At 42.1% G+C, this 19,149-nt stretch overlaps 2 protein-coding genes and 1 pseudogene across 4 annotated transcripts in view; 1 reads left to right on the top strand and 2 right to left on the bottom strand.

Annotated features, from left to right (window-relative positions):
* Positions 1–4,374, bottom strand: LOC136430715 (sialic acid synthase-like). Its single transcript, XM_066421545.1, has 7 exons — positions 4,148–4,374; positions 2,616–2,831; positions 2,364–2,466; positions 1,494–1,657; positions 1,228–1,362; positions 929–1,060; positions 1–686 (listed from the first exon to the last, which is right to left on the bottom strand). Exons 1-7 carry the CDS (start codon positions 4,277–4,279, stop codon positions 498–500), a joined length of 1,071 nt encoding a protein of 356 aa, XP_066277642.1. The 5' UTR covers positions 4,280–4,374; the 3' UTR covers positions 1–497.
* On the top strand, positions 3,794–14,058 carry LOC136430722 (N-acetylneuraminate lyase pseudogene; annotated as a pseudogene).
* The window catches only part of LOC136430714 (DNA polymerase lambda-like), a 24,503-nt gene continuing 10,654 nt past the window's right edge, over positions 5,301–19,149 (bottom strand). Inside the window, exons 9-12 of one of the 3 annotated variants that reach the window (XM_066421542.1) lie at positions 11,199–11,290; positions 9,345–9,458; positions 7,225–7,272; positions 5,301–6,664 (exon numbers count right to left, since the gene is read on the bottom strand). In XM_066421542.1, coding sequence (XP_066277639.1) covers positions 6,557–6,664; positions 7,225–7,272; positions 9,345–9,458; positions 11,199–11,290 — 362 coding nt within the window. In that variant the 3' untranslated portion in view covers positions 5,301–6,556. Of the gene's footprint in view, positions 6,665–7,224; positions 7,273–9,344; positions 9,459–9,741; positions 10,148–11,198; positions 11,291–19,149 lie in introns of those variants that run through there. The other 2 variants (XM_066421543.1, XM_066421544.1) reach the window with 2 other exon arrangements.

Below are 19,149 nucleotides of genomic sequence, written 5' to 3' on the forward strand. Positions count from 1 at the left end.
TTTTTTTTCCATTTATAGTACTGTTTATTTGGTAGGTTTCTCTCAAATCTAGTTCAGCATTACCGAGTAAAAAGATACAAGGTGCCAGAATACAGAGATCTTTGTCCATGTGTAAATACAGTATACTATAGTGGTTTTAGGAAGGCACATGTAATGCCGTGTTCTCATTGCAAGAAAAACAGTCAAGGATACACCTAGAATGCTGACATCACGCAGGTAAAGTCGCATTAGATCTGAGTGACATCAGCATTCTCAGTGTCCACAGGACTATTTGTATCTCTACACTACAATACGATCTTATAGCGCATAAATATCTACAAATGGTTTCCAGAAAAAAGTACTCTTTATGATTCTTTGTTTCTATAATATTGCCCTGCACGGCAATGTACAGCAAAGCAATATACTCATCTTCTATTCAGTCCTACAATAAATCAAATCTATTTTTTTTATCTATCTGTAATTTTTCATCAGAGTGCATACAGTCGGATGCTTGTCTTCTAGGCTGCCAGAGCCTCTTTCGGAATGGTCGCGTCCTCTTCGATCGCCTTGGTAACGGTCTGACCAACCAGCTCGTAGATCTGGTCAGGCGGAATGCCGAAAGGTTCGGCCGCCTTCACGGACAGGTGGTCGATGGTCAGTTTGGTACCAGCTGGGATGGTGCAGGCAGCTACCACACTCTTACCCAACTGAAAAGACAGAAAACACAGCATGAATATTACAGATTCAAATGGAGGCAGATGTCTTTTGTTTTCCCCATCAGTGGAGAATTTTTGAACATTCTAAGTTGCCATTGACACGGTTGCAAAATAAGACATGAGCAAAAAGTTCTGAAGCTATTATGTTGTGTAGAATTATTTTATAGAATGGTGTTGACTAATTTCATTTCATCCATAAAAAGAAAAAAAAGCTCGTTTCTATGTCCTCTGACCTTCTTGAAGAGTCCCTGCTCGCTGGGGCGTGGTTCCTTGATAGGTTTGCCCAGAGCCATCTCCACAATCCGGATGTTGTCGCACAAATCCTTCAACTCCTCAAACGTCAGAGACGCCGCGTGGTCCGAGCCCTGGAGACGAGAACATTTCCATCAACCAACAATGAAGAAAACAGACGTGAGCAAACTTTTCAAAGCTGGCAATTAAAGCTGGTTAGATTTTCCTGCCGTCAACAAAGCAAATAAGAATCTTGGTATGGATCTGTATTTAACCTCCTTGGGTGGATATATAAACTTACCTTCCAGGACTTGTCCAAAGTCACGTGACGCTCCACGACCTTGGCTCCCAGACTGACAGCTGCCAGGGAGATGGCGATGCCTGACTCATGCCCAGAGTAACCGATGACGGCGTGGGGAAACTTTTCCTTGAAAAGCTGGAAGTAATTAAGAAAAGTTACTGGTGCAGTTCAGCAATGCAGGTGAGAGCTTGAGGCCAGGGGGACCTCAAAAGTCGAAGACGAGAGGGTATTGGTAGCTACAGAGAAGATGAAGTATGTGTACTTACATTTATACACCTGAGATGTACGTCGGCTGGGGGGAGGGGGTATGTGCTGGTACACTGCATGACGACAAGACGTTTCTCGCCCGGCATGTTCTGCGTCACAGTGCTCACGGCCCGCTCCATGATCCCCATGGACTGCATACCTGATGACAGGATCATCGGCTTTCCTGGGGGAAAGGAGAGATATTGTTTAACAGTTCATGCCCGTAGCCAGGGGGGGTTCGGGGGGTTCGGACGAACCCCCCCATTGGCTTGAAGGTCCACTTTCACAGGCTTGACGGTCCACTTTTTAATGTTCAAGATTTTTTTCAAGGTGGACTTATTTGTATCACCAGCAATGCCACTGAGGCTATGATCCTAGAAAAAACTTTGTCTCTGATTTTTCCTCTGAATTTCTCTCAAAAACACAGGAAATGCCCTTTCAGAAGGTTCAATTCTTAGAAATTGAAACGCTCAAGGGTCCACTTTTTAACGTCCAAGGTTTTTTTTTCAAGGTGGATCTATTTGTATCACCAACGGAGCTGAAATCCTAGAAAAACTGCTAACTTTGTCTCTGATTTCTTCCTTTGAAATCCTCTCAAAAACACAGGAAATGCCATATCAGAAGGTTCAAATTTTAAAATTTCCCGGGGGGGCATACCCCCGGACCCCCCTAGGAAGCTCGCGCCTGCGTCTCTCGTCTAGCGCCTACGGCGCTCGCTGGTTCCTTAAAAATTAAAAAGAACCCCCCCATTCAAAATCCTGGCTACGGGTATGCAGTTACTTGTCTGTAGTCAGTTTTTCATTTCATGTTTTCTTTTTCATGTTTGTTGGTCATGTGCTTCACGTACGGTAGATTATTTGTTTGTTTTTTAGTCATGTTTGTTTGTTTACCTTTACTCGCGGTGTGCTTCAGGTAAGGCAGGTTGTTGGCATCAGCTGAAGCGACTTTGACGAACGGAACATCCAACTCATCAACCAGGAAGTCAGCAGCTTTCTGGGAGAGGAAAAGGAGGGATATTTTGTTGATTTTTATCATTCTAATATATGATATAGAATTTCGATGTACTATTAAACCTTCACAAACGCTACTGGGATTTAAGATGAAGTTTCCTCAAAATTGGACAAAGAATTTAGAGTCCGTACCTCATCCATTGCCGAGGCGAAGAAGTAGATGCCTTGCTGTTTGGCATACGCCTGGAGCTCCTTGTACTGGTCGTGGCTGAACTCCAGGTGCTGTTTGTGTTCGCCGTAGGTCGGTCCCCAGGCGTTGGGGCTGGTGTACGCCCGAGCAAGGGCCGCACGATTGAACCGCCTGTTCAGCTCACTCTTCTGGAATTTTGCCGCATCTGCACCTGCCTCCTGCGGGGATAAAGAACATTTTTAAGACCGATGCGGTCGCGATGTCGCGCCAGGGTATGTTGGCCCTGGCCATCCACTGCTGAGTGTTGCGGGCGCGAGGTTGTCTTGCAATGTGCATTTCATTCACTAGGGGGCGCGTCAGTCCATTGCAGCCGCGGCAGCGAACAACTTCACTGACAACTGGCCGCCGGGTGTACGGGACGTTTTTGTCAGGATTTGGAATGGTGTGTGGGGAGACTGCCAGCTGTACTTTATGGTTTACAATGCAGTTATTGTTCCTCCTCGAGTGGCTGTCAACACATTGTTCTTCTTAATATTATTGAGACTGACAACTTGTAGAAATATATTTTCAGTAGCGCTGAATTATAACCGAAACGGCACGCGATATGTTGACACTTGCAACTACAACTCTCAGGATTTAACGTTAAAGCGGATTTGGAAAACGACCCGTGCGAAACAAAAACGCCAAAGGAAATGGGTCAGGGAGTTTCCTTGTAAGAAGAGGCTCGGCGCTTTGGATCACAACCTGCCCAAAGGTTTTATTTCAATCGTCTTCAAATAAAGCTAAAGATTTATCTTGGCCTAGAAATAGCCAAGTGCTCTTGTGTTTTTGCTGTTTCTGGTGTTTTTGTATTTCATCCACACCTAAACAAATTCGACTTTCTGTCAAACTAAGCGACAACAACGCCCCTTGTCGGAGGGGCTCTGTGGTATATCCTTTGAAGAATGGAATAATTATGAAAGGTGACACACAAACCGGCCCAATGTGACACTTGTCGAACGGGTTCATCAATTCTAGCTCCACCCACCGATATACGCACATACATAGCAATACTGTTTCCAGGGCAACGGCAAATCAGACAGAAGTTCACAAATGATGGACAGCACGCGATCCCACCAGACTGGTTACGTGGCAGGCGTGAGAGAAAATTGGCAGTGATTACAGGTGAGCCCACCTGTTTTTGTCATGCAAATGAGTGCCACGATGATAAAACATCATCGCAACCCGTCTAGCTTCTTTTGGTTCGTTCACAACAAGACGAGGTGAAGCGACCAGACCTTGCTTTTCGCACCTGGACGGACGACTTTTAAGGTATGCTGACACTTGTGCTTTGTCTCGGGCGTTTACTCTTAGACGTTGTGTTGTCTCCATGTAGAATAAACAAAAACTACATAGAACATTTTTTGGCGGAAACTGCACGGCACTAAAGTATTTTACCGTTTTAAACATGAAACTAACGCTGCCACGTGTTGTTAGACGTGCGTACACGTAAGCGGAGTCAAGTCTATAGGAATGGCCGAAGGTTTGCCCGTACCTTGCATTTCTTGATCATCTCTTTGGCGATGTTGATGTCCCCCTGATGGTTCTGTCCGATTTCGGCCACCACAAAGCAAGGGTGGTCTCCTCCCACCATGCGGCCTGGCGCTAGTTCAAATTCTACCGACATTTTGGGTGAAAATTAGCTCAAAATTCGCACCAAAAAAAATCTGGTTTCAACCGAGTTAAAGCCGACCAGGTCCCACGTCGAAGAGGCCTTAATGTAGGCGTTCACCGGCTTATATAGGCGCGGGTCATTATCTATTCCCTCTGGCAAATGGACGGGTCCATCTTTGTCAAAAAGGGTTAAAGATAGTTTATTCGATTTCAAATATGGGTCTTGAAAGGACTCAGTGGACGAGGTCACATCGTACACTCGATTATTACGTTTTTGTTTGTATCTTCGTCTAGGTTAATATAACAGTGACCGATTCTTAAGACGTTTCTTAGATATGAAGTGTAGTCTCTCCCCCCGATGTGGTCGTAAGTTGGACATGTCTGACAGGCGTGTCGTCTGATATTATAATATCTGGACGCGTCACCACCCGGCCTTGTTGTGTTTAAAACCTGTGATTGTAAAGGTGTGTCCTGGGGTCAAGATTTGACATTTGGAAAAATCGCTTGCTCTCATAGCCACCACACACACCACCCCCCCCCCCCCCCCCCCCCCCACACACACACACACACATACACGTACACAGATCTTTCAAAAACGCTATAAACTTAACAAACACTGATTCTGTCCTATGAGAATATGAGAAACACGGGAAAATCAAGGATGTCATTATCATGGTATTACAATGTGGCTCTTGTAACGTTTAAGCCACGTTTAAATCGCCGTGTAAGTTGTTAAGCACTGAATCAGAATAAGTGTTTTCTATGACGTATTTTCACGAAAATCATACTTAGTCTATCTAGTTTAGATAAGTATCCAAATATCTTTACTTCCCAGCAGCCAGGTGGATATTACCTTAATCTGTTTCTGAGACTCTACTATTTTTCTAGAAGGTTAACATTATGTGTGTGCAGCCCCGCACAAAAGTACTCAATAAATACAGACCATGATTTACACAATGGTTAAACATCTTCACAACACTGACATGACTGAGGCAAATCTGAAGGTATCTTCAGAAAAACACACATTCATAAAATCAAATTTGAAATGCCATTTATTGTTGTCAAATTCATTGAAATTCATATCATTTATTGGTGTGGAACTCATTAAAATTCAACATCTTCCCTCCGCAACCATTGTATTGATTCTAAAAAGTCTTCCTAGCCTTCTTTAAGAATGTTGAAGATTCCTTGAATATGAGAACGTCAACAACATTAAATTCTTCATATCCCTCAGATTGTAACTGACAGACTCTCACATTTCACCGATCACATTTTAAAAAACCTGGCTGAAAGTTTAAAATCCTTCCCAATAACCAACCCACTTCTTCACAATGGACATCAATAACACCACATGTGGCACATCCTGCTGGGTAACATTTGCAACTTAGATCAATAACTGTCTCACAACAGCTAAACACTCTTTTAAAAATCTATCAATGTGCATTAAAATATGCAGAATGTAACAGCAGAAAAGTTAATTAGATACTCAATAACATGTAACATTGTTACTTCCAACAATTCTTAGATAAGCTATTCTATTAGTCCAATACATTGCAATTATACATGTATTGGATTCATATTGCACAGAAAGTTTACAGGTTTTTTGTGTAGAGTACTGTACTACACACACAAGCTAACTGCTTGGATACCTCCATCACAAGCTGTGGCACCCATTGTTTGTAACAGAAACAACATCCTGTGTACCCTGCAGCTAGAACTGTCAGGACAGATCAATACAGAATTCATACAGACCAAAGAACACATATGAAAACAGATGAAAGCATGTGTGGACTTTTGAGCATAACTACACATCTGGGATAGACACATTTTGTATTTTTGTTGTTTTTGTACCTGTCTGTAACTATGGAAAGTGTAGACAAGTTGAGATGGTTACATGAAAACAGGTGTCCTTTGAAGATGGATGCCTATGGCAACTGGTGGTCTTGTTTTACAAGTAAAAATAATGCCTTGATAAGTTTGTCGTGCTTAAGAACTCGGTTGTACTAATGAAACTGTGTGTCTGTAACATTAAAAATATACTGACAGGTATAGGTAGGGCTAATCTAAAATATCTATAGGACAATGAGAGTAACATCTACATCATCTACCTCTTATCACTGTTTTCACTTTTCCCTCCGAACAGAAAGAAGGTTAGTGAAACAACCACCAAGCCATCAGCTGTGACTCAAGCTAGTTACAAGGGGGAAGTATAAAGTCAGGAGGAGGGGGTTCTTCCTACCAAGGAAATTACATAGTGTTCCTACAATAAGTGTAGGGGGGGGGTGCTGCATCACCAATCTCGCTCATGAGGGGGTCTGTAATCCAGCCCCAGGTGTTTAAAGACATCTTCCTCAGTATGACAGGGGAGGGGGGTGCCGCCAAATATCTTCTCTTTCCCCTGCAATGGAAATCAACAGAACAATTATAACATTTTTACTGGTCCAATGAGTCTGACTCAGAGGAACAAAAAATAATTACTACACTGGATATTTCACTGTGATAAATCATTAAAAGAAGTTTGAGAAATAAGTCCTTGAAAATCATCAGTATACATACTCTTCAAAGATTGTCCTTCTTTGATTCTGACTAGTACATACCTTTCTTCATTCCACCGATTTACAAGGTGCATTTTATATGGACAGAATAAAAAGTGACTTAAATCCCTACTGACCCACTGTTCCACCTATCACAAGATACGTAAATCCCCAGTGCACCTACTGAAACCTGTCCCAAGACTGCCGACTTTGCTACCATGACACTCTAATCCCTAATCCCTAATGAAAACAAAGGGGTGGTCACAATGGAGTGTGAGGATGTTCAAGTACTGTGTGAGCAGAACTATATCAACAACCACTGTCTGTCTCCAGTTTTCCTTCTTCTGTCCTGTAGCTTAAAATCTCAATTCATCTATGATTTCTATAGAGTTATCAAATGACAACAGTTATACGTGTCACTGACCTTCCGAATGACTCCAGTGTTCAGGGAGTGCTCTGACAGAGACATGCCCTGTAAAACAACAATACATTGTACTTTAGTTTAGTTTAGATAAACTTAACACAACAAGTTTGAAAACTTGAATTTAGCTGATCATGTCTCTGTTCTAAATTACAAATGGGGTATCATCCTAAAGGACAATAGACAAGCTCTCCAATGATATGAAACAAACTGCCCATTATCTAAAATACAACAGACAGATTTGGTCAAAAATTAGTCTGTATAACGCAAACTCCAGCTGTCCGGGGGTTTCTCTCATCTCCCCGCGGGTTGCGAGGCCATTACAGGGCGGCGAGCGGTCACAGGAGGCTTGATTGAATTCAGGCTAGTCAAAAACTTTGGCACTTTTTTCTCAGAACTAGCTCACATATGCAGCCCTGGTGCTCGACCCTGTCATAGAAAATGGGATACAATCGTAAGGATAATGAATAATCTTTGAATGATGTATGATATAATGTAATTGATTAAGTAAAAACAAAGATATGAACTTTTTATCTGACATCAGACAACAATGCCTAAGTTCATCTGGACAGAATGATTTAACCTTTACCGGTAGTGTGCTCCAGCAACCTCTCCAGTCTGCTACTGGTTCACAGGTGGTTCAGTATGACAATGGTTAAATAGACTAAAAGTAATCATATTCAAAAATCTGCATAGACCTACTCTGGTTGGTGCATCTTCAAGCTGAGGATACTTAGAATTAAATTAATCTTTATTGCTTTATTGTTCAGATAAAGTACAACAGGCTGACGCCAATTTGAACTGGTTTATCCAAACTCATAAGATGCAATATGCAATAGTGAAAATGGTTACACTTTAAACTCTATATGTTGATAACTGCTAGAACAGCTTATAACTGTAGAATTTATTGTCTCAGGTTATCCAAATGGTACACATGTCTATAGTACCCTCTGGTTAAATTTCATTCAAATAAGCTTGTTTTCCAGTATGAGACTCATAACATACATGCGTATAAGCTCATTTTTTACAATGACAACTGCAACATTCTCTCATTATGTGTTCTACCAGTAAAGCTCATACAGGCTATGCACTTTTACAGTGACTTTGTAAGCTGTCACCAATGCGCAAGAACTGTAACAGCTTGTAGACCATTCACAAATTTATCAATATGAATTATCATGTGTTTTTTTTTCAAATGGGCCCAAATCAATAAGTGCATGGATGTCACGCATCAAGTCAAGATTGTACACGTGTGGGTTTGATAGTGTTCCTCTGTAACTGTAACCATGGTATATAAATAATTAATCCATAGCTCATATGATAAAGAAAAGTTAAAGCTCTCAAACAATTACCCTAGTCCAATAGGGGCATTGTTATTTTTCATAGAATAGTGGATGCATAATTGATGACACAGACGGCGCTTTTATTCCCGAACAATTGTTTCCTCACCTCGAGGTCATGGGACAGTTACGAATCACAGATGATGGATTGTGTGTTGAAAAAATGATGATTTGGGTCATTTGTTAACGCTTTTTGGCAATGAAAAATACAGGCATAGAATCTGGCAAATCCAGATGTATTTGAGCACATACAGAAAATCATAAAAACCAGGGACAACTATTGTGTTGTTAAAGCTTTATCTTATGACAGGTTGTTTGAAAGAAACATCATTTTCTTCATGTTCCTTGACTCATTTCTTGAACATCAATACACTCTTAAAACATTCCTGTTCAAAGGGGATGACAAAGGGAATAATTTATGTGTTCCTTTTTTGCCATTATAATGTCTGAATCCCTGTAGGTTTCATGCCGCTCAGACTTTTATAAATTAGATATAATCCCCTGGCCACTCCCTGGCTTATGAATGAATACATTGTCAGTAATACCAAACTCTAAACTCTGCACATTCCACACTGTGCTATTACTATTATAGTATTACACAATGATACATTTGAATTGTGATTCCCCAAATCAGCTGTGCGGCAAAATTGTTGGGTTGTCATTTCGCACTTGAAATATTGTCCTGTACCTACCAGTCACTGTGGTAGTTTCTATGTCAAATGTTGTGTCAAACCAAGGAGGTTAATATATAACCTCCTTGGTCAAACTCAGAACTAGATTCACCTTCTTGATGGCCAGTGCCCTCATGGACCTGTTGAAGTGTGCCGAGCCAGTGAAGTACATCAGGGCACAGGCAAACTCACTGTACGGGATGACTATAATGTCCAGCCGCCGGTGCTGCATTATGACAAAAGCAGAATATAAACACCTTTACCACTATCTAAACAGGACCTGGTGAAATACAGTTCATTACTGTGGAGTCCAAGTAACCTAGACACCAGCCCTATCCTGGGTCTTTAATAATCTATTTTGTTGGTCTATGGAGACTAGACTGAAGTTGAACACTTGTATCTTATCATTTTTTACACATGGGCTACCAGGCAGAGTATACAAAATTGTCACGGGCTATCAAGTCTGTGTAAACAGTATTCCATATGGTCAATCATGGTTTTTTGAAAATGTGACGTACCGATATCATTAGTTACTTCCACACTTGGACTAGTAAATGTTAGACTACAGAGCTATCTGATTTTTCCATCACATTTTGTTTAGTTGCTACTGGTCGTTCCACTACCGGGTATTACATCAACAGGTCACAGCTGACGGCTCATGTTGATCCAGCTCTTGATATGGATCCGCCCTAGTACACCTGGTGGAAGGGTAGGAAGTATCCGAGCAGGTATGCTTGCAGCAACCCACCCGAAACACTGTAAACAAACACGGGCGTGGCTCTCGATGTGACCTAAACATCCCCACCCCTCCGACCTGCATACTTAAGTACCCTCATCTCTCTTATTGACTTGTGAATCAGTGGATCTACTTTCTACTGTCATCTGGTGAGGGTCTGCCTGCAGCTGCTGGTATTACTGAACACAAACATAGGTGTGGTCATCAAAGGGCCTCATCATAATTACTTTTATCACACCTCACTGACATTAAAAAAACTATCCTGACCAGTGTTGTTTATGATCATATTTGGTCAGACAAGCCTCTAAGAGTTTGTCATGTTATAATAAGGAATCATACTCTAAGTCTTGAATTGAGAGACCAACATTACCTGTGAGATAAACATGATTGTGTATGAGTCAAAACATTAGCCCTGACATTTGTTACAGAACTTAATGTCACGTAAAAGTCATTGAACAATGCACACATAGGTCCATTGTTTACATTGACAATGTATATGTCAGCAAAATATGGAACTGAAGACTTGGCTGTTTGATAAAGGCTGATTTGAACATACATTTGTGTACATGTACGTAGTTACTGCCCTCTTAGCAAGACTTAAGGTTTACTGATCACAAGAGCATTTCTCCTGCCGTTCCAGTCATGTATAATGCCTAAACCTCTGACCTACAGACTAGTCGCACTGCTGGGTTGTTCCCTAATCAGACCTTCTGTCAAGAATGTCACTGTTGACAAAATTAGGCTAGACTGCAACATCTATTCCTTGTCAAAACAGTGGTGTCAGGTAATGCTGTTGCCAGAAGTTAGTCGACCTTCTAACCAAAGAGTCAAGCCAGTGTTGCATTAACTCGAGGCAGTTCCAACGAGAATTGTTGACCAATAATTTGAATGGAACTGGTGTCTTCCAACCTTGTTGAGCATGTATGTCACATGTTCGTCACAGTAGGACTGGTTTCCACACTGGTGAAGGATTATGGGATCCTATAGGATGCGTCATTTCTCTGAAACAGGTTTCCTCTGGCTTGAATCATTTTGCGACAGACTTTCTATGGAGGAGCCTCAAAAAGCCCTGAACACTCAGAATTTATTTCTTATACAGATTACATACCACTAGTATAATAAATATACGATAAAAACCCACTGCACATGTACAGTCCTGGTGACCTAGGCTACAAGTTGTGGAGCACCTGCTTTACTTTACTTTTTTAGTTAGTTCAAATGTATCCTCACCTTCCTGCCCTCCCCCGGCAGACGACACACACCCAGGTACTTCTTCTGGTCTCCATTGTCCTCCTGGGTCACAAGGTCATCTGTCAGGAAACCTGGAATACACAAACATTCAAGGTCAACTTTCCTGTGGCAATCACTTAGATCTGTGTCTTCCCAGGACATGTACAATATCTTAACCATCATCCCCTTGCAATAAACCAAAGTCAAGTATGTAGCGGTGTTTATTTCTTTATTCAATTCCTCCATTTGCTTCAAGTATATGATTAGATCATTCCATACACCTGTAATAGAAAATGAATATGTACTGTATCTGTATTTATCAATTAATAATCAATAAATCTATGTATCTATACATAATCACGGAGAGAGAGAGCAACCGTGACTAGAATATTATTTTTCTTCAGTTTTGCAGTTTAAGAAACCCTTAAACCCCATACACCCACATAGCTGTAGCCAAAAAGAAGAAAGTGTTTTGTTGTGGTTCTTTTAGTTTTAGCCAATCAGAACTATATAAACTGCTGTCTGTTTTTGTGACATTCCAGCTTGTCCCTCACTCAGCTCCGGCCAATCAGAACAAAGCTATAATGCTATTTTTGATACGTTCCCTCATGATCCTCGAATGGATATTGATTTCAAACTTAAAAGACAAGATGAGAAATGAAATGACTCTTCATATAATAGTATAGAGAGAAGATTTGGTCATGTTGAGGCTAGATTGTACGACTACCTCAATATGTACTTTAGAACCATAACATTAAAATACAAATATCAGGTACAGGTCAGCTAGCTTTTTTACTAGCTGTATGGTGACGCTTGTCCTGAAAAAGTAGTATCACATGAATGACTTGCAAAATGAGCGCGAGCACATACCAACCATACGTCTGCTTGATGATAACGTAACATACCATGGCAATGATAACCATTTGCTTTCCATTTTTCAGGGACATGATGCTGCGGATAGAAGGCCTGATAGCTGCCGTCTTCACACCAGTGAAGGAGAACGGTGACCTAAACCTGGACGTCATAGATCAGTACATCGACCACCTGGTGTCCCAGGGGGTGCTGAATGTGTTTGTCGGTGGCAGCACTGGCGAAGGTGCAAGCTTCTCATTGGCTGAGAGGAAGCAGCTGACCGAGAAGTGGGTGACGGCTGGAAGCGGGAAGTTGCAGAACGTGATCGTCCACGTGGGCGGCATCAGCGTGCCGGACTCCCAGGACCTTGCCAGACATGCAGAGAGTGTTGGGGTGCAGGGGATCAGCACCCTGCCCACCGTGGTCTTCAAACCCAAAAATGCCTCCAAAGTGGCCGAACACCTGAAGATGTTGTATGATGCTGCCCCGAAGACCCCCCTGCTCTACTACCACCTGCCTGGTTCTACAGGTGTGGACATACTGATAGAGGACTTAGTCAATGCTGTGGAGAAGCTGGGAGTGCCAACGTTCAGCGGAGTCAAGTTCACTGGAGCCAACCTGAAGGACTTTCGGCGTAGCATCAAGCTCTTTGGTGACAAGTACATGTTCCCGTACGGCTGCGACGAGCAGATGCTCTGTGTCCTCCCTCTGGGCTGCAGGAGCTTCATTGGGAGCACGTACAACTACGCCGGGCATTTGTACAACAAACTGATCGAATCGTACAAAAATGGAGACATGGAAATGGCACTCAAGCTTCTCGACAAATCCCAGTCTCTCGTTGGAGTCCTGTTTGCTCATAGCTTCGACTCCGGGATCAACAAACAGGTCATGAGCCTGGTGTCAGGAATCAACATGGGTCCTCCCCGCCACCCCATCATCTACCGCCCCGATGACGAGATGAAAAAGGTTCGCTGTGAGCTGGAGGAAGCAGGATTCTTCAATGGCATTTACTAGTGGGCTGTCTTACGCAAACTCTCATATTAACCACTTCTGTGACTGACTTCCATGTTCCTAATGACAGTCTTTGAGGATTTGATAGGAAACATTTGAACAACAACTGGTAATATCACAACTGTTATCATGCATTTTCTGTACAACATGTCTGATCAATCTGTATTCAATGGCAGGGAGGAGTAAAGAGAGATACATGAGAACTACACTATACATTCACACTATGGTAAATAAGGACTGAAAATTGGATAGACAATGTTAGAGTCACCAAGTAAAAACATCATTGCTGTCTGCAGGACTTGGATGGTTGGTGCAGGTACTAGGTAGTCTAAACTTTTGACTGTATCACAATATACTCGAAAAGAAGTTAAACTATTTATTTCTTCATGATTGTTTAATCATGTTTGTTTGATCTTTCATCTTTCATCTAGCAATGTCTAGGAAGCCCCTTACATATTTCCAAGTGACTGTACAATCATCAGTGGGCTTATATTCAGCATATGTACATCAAAATGGAAATTATGGAAATTATACATAAAAAACATACCAAAGCGAAAATGTAAGTGCAATAAAAGAGAGGTAGAGCAGTCATCCTTTATTGAGGTGAAGCATGAGGCTATTTCAAAGTATGTGCAATGATATTGTTATTGTTGACATCAAAGACATCTCAATTAAAAGGAAAATCAGGGAAATGACTCCTTAATATTAAGAGTGCCAACTTGTCTGACGAAAGAAAATACTTCCATCTTACCTATTTCCCGTCATGACGTGTCGTCCTAGATTCACTTGATTTCAAAGATTAATTTGAGAGCTCTTCTCAGTATTACTTACATGTATGTTGTTCCTATAAGAGTACACTGTCTATAATCCCCAGTTTTCATTGTTGGCTTTGCGTCCAACATACATAAAATGTAACATTGTTAGTATACCAGTGAAATGTAGGAAACCTGGCAATCATTACCACTCGAGTGATACAAGCAATAAAAGACAAAATATACATGTAACGCTATTTTCTTGTTGGACATGTGTCTCCTGTCTTGCTCTTGCTAATCAAAAAAATGTTAAGTGGAATAGATTCATGAAAAAGGATGATACTGTGAAATATAGACATATGTGAAAAGGGAGGGGAGGATTACAACTCTGTCTTAAAGACTCATTTATGAAATAGAGAGAAATTGCTGGTCAAATTAGATAAAGGGCCTATCCAGTTCTTGTAAGGACAGAAACGTCAATCATGAGTGTGTCATACATTCAGTTCTCTATTATATGCCTAAGAAAATGCCCTATACGTGCAATATGTTGTAGTAAGTCCGATAAAAATCCTCTGATCCAACTGGATTTACAACAGAAGTGATCGCGTATCGAGGAGCGCACCATGTATTAGCGCCTACTGTCGGAGATAACCTGCACTGCATACCACTGAGCAGTCGGACTTGCAGTGTGCAAAACAACCACTAGAAGTCGCTGGTGTGCGGCAGGTGGTAAACTGGCAATGTTTCGTCTCTTCAAGGCAATTAATCTGTTGCGGTTTTTCGGTTTTTACTACGAAAAGAATATGGAATAAATAGTAAATACGGCGACTAGAATAAATGCGTTTGTAACGATCTACCGGGACGTTTTAGTTCCTTGATTGAAGGGTGAAGTTTTCTCATCATATTCAGAGGTACAGCATGCGAGCTTTACTCGAATAAATCACAGCAAGAACGGCATCGGTAGTGCGACAGGGTCAACCTACCGATGCCTCGTGGATCGATCCGTTTACGCTAATGTTGGCGATAACTCCGAATCTCTTCAGTCGTTCAGAAGCCTTGTTTTCGGTAGCTATGGCTCATTCATCCCTATGATGTCATATGGATCACGCAATATCAGCGTAATTTGTGACAGTGTGCTTGCAGGGTCGTAATCAATAAATCATTCTTTCTTTATTCTTTATTAAAAATTGCAACAAGACAATACATAGTGGAGCGCCAGGCAGCAAGCTGATGTTGCCGACCACTTAACATTACAATTACATTGAAATACAACAATAGAATACGAGAGACAATTCAGTATAGAATTCAAAGTAATGCATTAAAAGTGCACATATTAAAGGTGTCTCAGCTGGAAGCAAATCTTTCCGTTGTTTTAATATACGTATGTAGTGCCCCAGACAGTTGTTTGTTTATCTCAAAGTTGTGGGCTACTGATCCCTGGAGTAAAAGAGGTGTAGTGGGGATCAATAAATCATAAATGTCATCACTGAATTCGTGATAGATGGTAAACCACAAAAATCAAAATTTCAGATTTTCAGTGAACTGTGCAATCCTCCTGAATCGTGCTGTAAAAAGTCAAGCATTTTTTGGTTGGCATAGAAAACAAGATCGTGAATGACGTCATAGTGACGCCATCGGCACACTCATGGTCCTGTGAGACACACGTCAAACCCTGGCACATGTACTGTCACGCACTTCGGTTTTCAAATCGTGTTCTTCAATTACATGCTGTATTTAACTCTGCGAATTTCGGGTTCAATATCAAATAAACATCCGACCGACGTGGCGTTGTAGAAATTCCAGTCACAGTGGACAGCCTATTAAAAATGTATTTTCATAGCTAATTGCAAAATGACTAAATGTTCATAGAATAAAACACACCACGTACATCAATGAGATCAAAACTGTAATGTATGTTCACTCTTCTACAAAATATCGGATGTACACATTTCATACCGTACAATAATCAATATCAAAAAAGTATTACCGTTAAATGTATGTGTAAAACCAAGGAGGTTGGTAAAACTGAGCACTTCGAAATCAGCCTTGTAAATGAAATACAACAGCATCATGGAGCATGTCCCATATCGTACAAAACAGCGAAGTCAAATTAATCTTTTAAATCACTTTACGGACGTCCACGCCTGGTAGGCAGAAGAATCCTAAGTGCTTTCTACACGATGCATCGCTGAGACCAAGGACGTCGAATTGATTGTTAGGACCCAGACAATTGGTCCATGGAGAGTTCCCGCCAATAAAACATTCATTTCCCAGAGCCCCCGCACAATAGAAGATTGAATATTCAGTGTGTCAGACGACAGTCCGTCAAACGGGAGTCTGACTCTCCTGTTTCCTGCCATTTTGTGGACACATTTTCAGACATGCACTTTGTTTCGGTCTGAAGAAAGAACACCGAAGACTGAAATTTGGACAAATCAAGGACATTATAGTCCTTGGACAAATCAACACCTATGCATGTTGTAGCTTTGCCGGTGACGTTAAAAACACCGTGATAAACAGATCAAGACATCTTGTCACAACACCGTGACTCAGTGATCAGGTTTCATACCGATGCACTTTGCAGAGATCCACTTTCAATGTCAACGGACAGGAAATATTTTCAGAAGAGTGTCGCTCATAGCGTCGGGTGATTCATTCCACGGCGACAGAGTTATCTAAATGTCAAAACCGTACATATACTGCAAAAATGATGGTGTCTTTGTAAAAAAAAAAGACAAACATACACCTGTTAAGAGGGAACATAGGACACCGTTTGAGCACGTAAGAGACCCATTGCATTTAGTAAGATGACCAAGATCAACCAGATTTAATACCAATATGTCGCGTACTTAAGCTTGTCTGCTATTTTGTGCAGACACTTGAAACCAGCTAGGCTGTCTGAACTCCCCCAGTAATGTCACTTGGCATTATTGATAAGTGATATATTCCTGAGTAATTTGAGCTCTAGAGAGTGCATGCGCAACGGTAGGAAACATGATATGCTTATTCAGAACATGTTTTTATTGTAAGAAAGTCAATGAAAAATTAGAAACGTAATTTTGTAGAGTTACGGTATACGTACTTTGTAGAAATTCGTTTCCTGGTGCACTGATCTGTCTAAATACAACAAAGGGTGAGGTGTCGTCCGATGAGTCATTGCTACGTCATTCAGGTATGTGCCCTGGGGCATGGCCCGTGACGTGTTCAGGAGAAAAGGTAAATATTACAGCTTAGTGACCAGGTGGCCATATCTACCTAATGATTATATCAACACAACCTTCAAACTATGCAGATGAAGGGAACAGCAAATAAAACATCGTCAAAAGTCCACATTTCGCGTAACGTCAATACCATTCAGTATCAAAGGTCGCCAAACAAGTCAAGCAGAAGGCCCCACACTGAGGTCGCGTGTTGTGCGTCTCTTGACGACCGAGTCCCCGCTAATCAGCTAGTTGACATGCTAATATTTGGCGAGTTATACAGAAACCTAACCTTACAGAAACTTTCGCTGACGGAAATTAAGTTACCCTGCGGGAAATTAGTGCTCCAAATTAGACTGAAACTGGGACATACCGGCACTGTTTGGACATAGCTAGCTGGCTCCGGATTGAGTTTAGCTCTAGATAAGATATCGTTCATTTTGAACTGAACAAGGACATTAATGTCCTTGAACTGAACGAACGAGTAGCACAATATAGAGTCAAAGTCCGCCAGCGCATTTATCGCATGACAAAACAGTATCTAACCTCCTTGTTTTAACTTAAAACAGTTTCGCAACATTTACACTTGGCAGTATAAAAGTGTTAACAGTATAAAAACGATGGTAATGATACAACAGTCAGAAACATCACTGGATGCTAACGTTGCCAATGTCACTTGCAGGGGTCGTAATCGTTATTGACGTCGGCAAGGTGGGTTTATAGTCTTTGAATCACCCTGGGAACCTGAGACAAAAGTCTGGTCTCCTGAGAGACGCGCGTCTTGTGCGGAACATGGAATAAGAAAATATATTCAGTTCCTCCAAGTCCAAGGAGGTAAAACGGTTCCTCCCCGTTGCATGAGGACATCAGAATACGGCATTGCTGAAGAAAAGTCCGTTTGGTCGCCAGGAGACTCCATACAGCTCCCTCAGCCTCCTTAGCTCGGCACGTTCCACCCCGACCCGCACGTCTGGCACGGCGTTTCTCCGCCGCAGTAGCAGCGGGCTGGTCGGCAGGTCACTCTCCTCAGCCGCCGGGAGCACTGCCGGGTCCACCCGGTGTTCCTCCTCGGCCCGCTCGCCGTACTCTTGCCGAAGATTCTGAAGAACATTTGCGTCGATTCCTTCCAAGATGTTCCCTAAGGCGTTCCGTCGGCGTGGGGCCCTCCTGAGTCCGTCAGCGGCAGACATTTCTCACCTGCGAACTTGACTTCCTACTTCTGCAAGGTGTCGGTATAAACGTTGTCTGTGTGTGTATGGCGGGGTTGCATCAAACCATGATATGTGTAGTACGTCCGCACTTCTGATTGGTCCATTCAGGGCGAGCGGGAATCCCCGTTTTGTGATTGGTTAACGTCACAATGACGTTAGGAAAATCCACTTTATCACGCGGGTGAGTAAGACCAAGGAGGTTTTATATGAAACCTCCTTGGTAAGACTGAGTGTACAGCCTCTTGTTGTTACATGCATATGATCACATGGCTTAAACGATGTTTGGAATTTAAATATGCTGCGCTAAGGCATGACAAATCCTTCGATGTATACAGCCAATCGCTGCTGCATGCCAGAAGCGCCACTCATAGTAACATTATGTTATCAACCATTGCTGGGACCATTAGCCTGGAATGGCCAGGCAGCGGAGCTTGGGTAGCGGCCGGAAGCTAAATAGGATGGATTCCAGGCTAGGGACCATAGCTCATGGAAGACTTGTGACTGGCACTCCATATCTGCCTCAGTCTGACTGTTCTCTCTGCCAGCTATAAATGTTCACAACTTTTGTACTTCTGCAGCTTCTCTTCTGGCCCAAGGCAAAAACATACTTTACACCTCACTGATGAAAAAAAGGCAACCCTGACCGTACCGTCATAATAGCACGACTGACGACTCTAGACAGGCAATAAGGTGCACAACCGTCGCTGGGCTTTATTCAGACATCAAGCCTCACCGAGGCAACATGGCGGACAAAGGGAAAACACGAGGTGACCTCGTTACATCATAGGTCATCGGACCGTACCAATTACAACACTAACATAGGGTGGCGTGATCTCTTTTCCTCCTTCCTACTTTCTCTCTCTCTTAGTGTGCTCCTAAATTTCCTTCTTCCCTCGTTTTCAATATAAACTAAATAAACTTGACT

The sequence above is a fragment of the Branchiostoma lanceolatum genome, chromosome 3 (assembly GCF_035083965.1).
Source record: "Branchiostoma lanceolatum isolate klBraLanc5 chromosome 3, klBraLanc5.hap2, whole genome shotgun sequence".
Lineage (NCBI taxonomy): Eukaryota > Metazoa > Chordata > Leptocardii > Amphioxiformes > Branchiostomatidae > Branchiostoma > Branchiostoma lanceolatum.